This window comes from Hetaerina americana, unplaced genomic scaffold, assembly GCF_022747635.1.
Source record: "Hetaerina americana unplaced genomic scaffold, ioHetAmer1.1.p SCAF_9, whole genome shotgun sequence".
Classification (NCBI taxonomy): domain Eukaryota; kingdom Metazoa; phylum Arthropoda; class Insecta; order Odonata; family Calopterygidae; genus Hetaerina; species Hetaerina americana.
Genome location: NW_027287538.1, coordinates 24109513 through 24114285, shown reverse-complemented (window position 1 = coordinate 24114285; position 4773 = coordinate 24109513). Strand labels below are relative to the sequence as shown.

Genomic DNA, 4773 nt, shown 5'->3' with positions numbered 1-4773 from the left:
GTCACGAATTTAGAGAGTTAGACTGTCGAACTTATTGATTCAACTATTCGTTTTCACGCACTCTACTCGCGACAGCAATTAAACGGGAACGCATAAGAGAGTAATAGGTACTCGCTGTCGAAAATATGGGTATACAGGATTAAATTTATAAAAAAAAACACTCTCCAAGTCTGGCGTCCTAATGCCCCCCGCCGTACGCCCTTGTGCCGATTGGGGTGTAGGCGATTGTAAGTCTATTGAATTTTTGAATATATATAAATATATGAATGATAGAGCGGATGGGAAGCTACTGCGAGGAAATACATGACAACATAAGGAAGGGAAACAGTGAAACTGCTTATAAATTGGTGAAGACAAAATGCGGAGTGAGAAAAAAATCCCACAAAGTCCGAGATGCTAATGGAAAGATACTGAGAGAAGATGAAGACATTGAAAATCTCTATCAAGGGCCCAAACCACTTGAGGGTGACTTACTTAAAGAAGAAAGCGTGACAGAAGATGACGATCGGGACCCGGAGATAATGAGAAGTGAATTCGACCGAGCTATGAAAGATCTGAAGAACAACAAGGCAACGGGAGTTGATAAAATAAACGGAGAAATTATCAACGTACTTGGGTCCAATGCAAAGGATACCCTATTTGAAATAATGAAAGATATCTATGGCAGTGGAAGATTATCTGAGGACTTTGAGAAGAGTGTAATGATTGCCATACCGAAGGAAACTAGAACAGACAAATGCGAAGAACACAACATTGAGCCTTAATTCTCACGCATCGAAAATACTTACTCGGATAATCAGCCGACGAATAGAAGAAAAGGTAGAAGAAAGCCTCTCGGAAAACCAATTGGGATTCAAGAATAACCGAGGAGCAAGAGAGGCAATACTCAGCTTGAGGGTACTGGCCGAAAAATTGATACTTGTAAACAAGCCATTATATGTGCCATTTGTAGACTTGGAGAAGGCCTTCGACAAACGTCGAATGGAATAAAATGTTCAAGATACTAGAAGCGCTTGGAATGGATTACAACGACCGAAGAATAATCCGTTACCTTGACAAGAATCAGGTAACAACCATGCAAATGAAAAACGGAATGAAAATAAAGAAGGAGTTCGACAAGGTTGCAACATCTCGCCAGCACTATTCAACGTATATTTAGAAGAGGCAATAAAGGAAGCAATGGAATTGGACATCAAAGGTGACAAGGTGAGTGGCGAAGAAATGAATATGCTGCGGTTTGCAGAAGACATCGCGGTAGTAGCAGAGACAGAGGACCTGCAAGCAAATCTGAATACTATGGACCAAGTACTGGGTAAATAGTATAATATAAGCGTCAAGAAGAAGTAAAATGAAAATCTTTGAGTGTGGAAGAAAGAAGCTGAATGTAGATATCACAATTCGAGGAGTGAAAATAAAGCAAGTGCAATCCTTCATCTACTTGGGCAGCAGTATAACTTGGGATGGAAGAAGCTCGACCGATATCAAACGAAGAATAGCCCAAGCAAAGAAGGCGTTCATTGAGAAGAGGCAACTAATATGTTCAAAGAACATAAGCTTGCAAACAAGGAAGCAGTTCGTCAAAACATTCGTGTGGAGCATGGCTTTCTGCGGGTCGGAGACACGGAATATTGGAAAAGTGGACCAGTGAAGAATGGAAGCATTTGAAAGATGGTGCTGGAAGAGAATGCTGAAGATTAAATGGACAGACAAAGTGAGGTGCGAGGAAGTATATAGAAGAGCAGAAGAGGAAATGACCATATGGAGAGCTCTGCGGCAAAGAAGAACTAGATGGATATACCATGAGGCGCAATGGATTAGTTAGAAAGAAAATAGGAGGAAAAATTGAAGGAAAGATCTCGAGGGGAAGGCCAAGAGACAAGTGCATAGGCAAATTAAGAAGGACGTAAAACTGGGAACCTATCAGAGAATGAGGGAAGTAACACTAAATAGTGAAGAATGGAGGGCAGCAGTAAACCAATCTTGGGATAGAAATTCTAATGATGAACTTAGCGTAGAAATATTGAAGGTTTATTTAATATTTGTTGGTAAGTTTTGAACGTAAGGTGTTACAAGTTTCATTGTTTTGACTCCAGTATTGCATCCGTGGCAATCGTTGCAAGTTGGAACATTAAATCGCCTAAAGCTTTCACTAAATTTCACTAGTTCACATAATAGGGAAGAATGGAGGACTGCAGTAAACCAATCTTAGGATTGAAATACTGATGATGATGATGCGAGGTGAGATGGAAGGATAGCGGGGATTACTGGAGTGATAGTTGCAGAGTAATATACAGCGGAGGGAACGAGAGCCTTTATATTAAATAAAGAGGTAGGAAGAAGCGTAGTAAACTTAGAACCAGCATTGGATAGAATATTACTTGTAGAGATACAAGCAGAACCGACGAACTTGGTCATTGTTCAGATATATATGACACAAAGCAATCATAAAGAGGAAGAAGTTGATAGGACATAACCTAGTGTGTTTCAGAAAGGAAACATTTGATAGTGATGGGGGATTGGAATGCGACTGTGGGCGAAGGAAGAAATGGTGATGAGGGGGTGGACTACGGTTTAGGTACGAGGAATGACCACGGGGAGAAAGCAATTGAGTTCTGCAGGAGACAGGGGTTAGTCGTCACCAGCACACCAAAAAAGGCGTAGTTATGCATGAAAAATGCAAGGCGACTCAGCAAGGCATCAATTTCATTACATTATATTATCGTAAAGGCCTAGATCACGGATCTAGGAGGAGCATGATTAATTCGCACAGGTTTCCGGAGGGGATGCGGATTCAGACCACAGATAGTATTTAATATTAATAATGAATACAGTCCAATTCAAAAAGTTAAAGAAAGGAAGAGGAATTAGGAAATGGAATGTAGAAGCATTGATTGGATTGACAAGGAGTATCAGCAGGCTGTAGAGAAAATCGTGGGTGAAAGAAAAGGGCTGACATCTATCGAGGAACTATTGAAATAAATCGAAAAAGGGCAATCAAGAGCCGCAAAAGAAACTATAGGAACTGCAAATAGGGAAAAGAAACCATGGATTACGGATGATATGATAGGAAAGATGTATGTATGTAAATACAGAGTTAGGCAGAAGAAAGTACAAAGAGTCAAATAATACATTGAGATGGGTAACAAATAGAGCAAAAGAAGCGTGGTGGAAGACAAAGTTCGAGGATATGGAAAGTTTGCAGAGGAAGGGGGAGATTGGTGCCCTATACAAGAAGGTTAAAACACTCTCTGGAAGTAAGGAGGGAAGTTAGTAGTTGAAACAGTTAAGATTCAAGAGAGATGGAAGGAATATATTGAGAAATTGTACGGTAGAGAATTTGGACTAACAAGCTTAGACATAGAAAGAGAATATGACGTTGAAGAAGATACCGTAGTTCCCGGCATACTCGATAATGAGATAGAAGGGGCATTAGGGGAGATAAAACCAAATAAGGTCGTGAGGGTACAAGAAATTCCTGCGGAACTGTTAAAATGTTTAGGAAAATGAGGGAGAAAGAGTCTATATGAGACCAATAATCGAGAGGAATATAGAATACAATCAGGACGAATTTGCCTGTTTTGTAGATTTAGAAAATATGTTTGATAGAGTGAATTGGGAAATACTAATGAGTATATTGCAGAAAAAAGGAATAGACTGGAGGGACAGGAGGCTAATCCGCAACCTGTACATATCTCAGACTGCTCACGTGAGAGTGGGGAACGGGGAGTCCAGATGGGCAGTGTTAGGAAGAGGTGTAAGGCAGGGTTGCCCATTATCACCGTTGCAGTTCAACGTATACGTGGAGGAAATGATTGAAGAGGCATGGAAATAACTGGAGGTAGGAATGAAAGTCGGCAGGGATTTCGTAAAATCAGTGGGGTTTGCTGATGACCAAGCTCTAGTTTACCTAGATGGCCAAAAGAGTTGCAATCATTGCTGAGTGAATTGGAAACTCAGTGCAATAGATGTGGGATGGGAATCAGTATTAATAAAATAAAATTTATGGGATTTACCAGAAAGAAAAAGGTTAAGCTAACATTAAAATAGGTGGGCAAAAACTAGAGCAGGTAAAACAGTTTACATATCTCGGAAGTGTTTTGGACCAACACGGTCAAAGTAGTAAAGACGTAAGGAGAAGAATTGCGCTAGGCAAAGAGGCTTTCACAAGTAGGAGGGAGTTGATGACAGGGACGTTGAGTAAGGATATTAACAAAAGACTCGTTAAAACTTTGATATGGAGCGTAGTTATGTACAGCGCGGAAACGTGGTCACTGAAGCAGGATGACAGGCGTAAGTTGGAGGCTTTTGAAACGTGGGTGACGAGAAGGATTGTAAAGGTGAAATGGACAGATAGAAAAACCAATTAGGAAGGTATGGTGAGCGAAGGTATTTTTGGGAGAAGTGATAAGGAGGCGGAAAAAATGGATGAAAAGCATATTGATCGGCAGTGGGATGTTGGAGAATGTAATAGAAGGGAAAATGTTAAGCAAACGAGGAAAGGGCAAGAATAGGATAGGGATGTTGGACGGTATGGAGAGAGGAAGGAAGTATACCGAGATCAAGTATCCTCCCTCCATACCGTCCAACATCCCTATTCTATTCGGCACTCTGGGCACCTGCCCAGATGCCCAGCTGTGTGATTTTTGGGTACCAGGTCTTCCTGGGGAACCATAACCAGCTCAGGGAAAGGAACTGGCCCCCCTACCCTGATGTGTGATTTTCACAAGCCGTCGGGCTTATTACTGGGTGAACTCTACCATGACCTGCCAAACC

The 4773-nt window shown here is 41.2% G+C and overlaps 1 protein-coding gene across 1 annotated transcript; it reads left to right on the top strand.

Moving 5' to 3' along the window:
* The first annotated feature begins 278 nt into the window (after nt 1-278).
* On the top strand, nt 279-764 carry LOC139699033 (uncharacterized). Its single transcript, XM_071598033.1, has one exon. It carries the CDS (start codon nt 279-281, stop codon nt 762-764), a length of 486 nt encoding a protein of 161 aa, XP_071454134.1.
* Nucleotides 765-4773: the final 4009 nt, after the last annotated feature.

Bases quoted from the DNA above. Each gene is read 5' to 3' on its own strand.
- LOC139699033 (XM_071598033.1), top strand. From the start codon at position 279: ATGGGAAGCTACTGCGAGGAAATACATGACAACATAAGGAAGGGAAAC.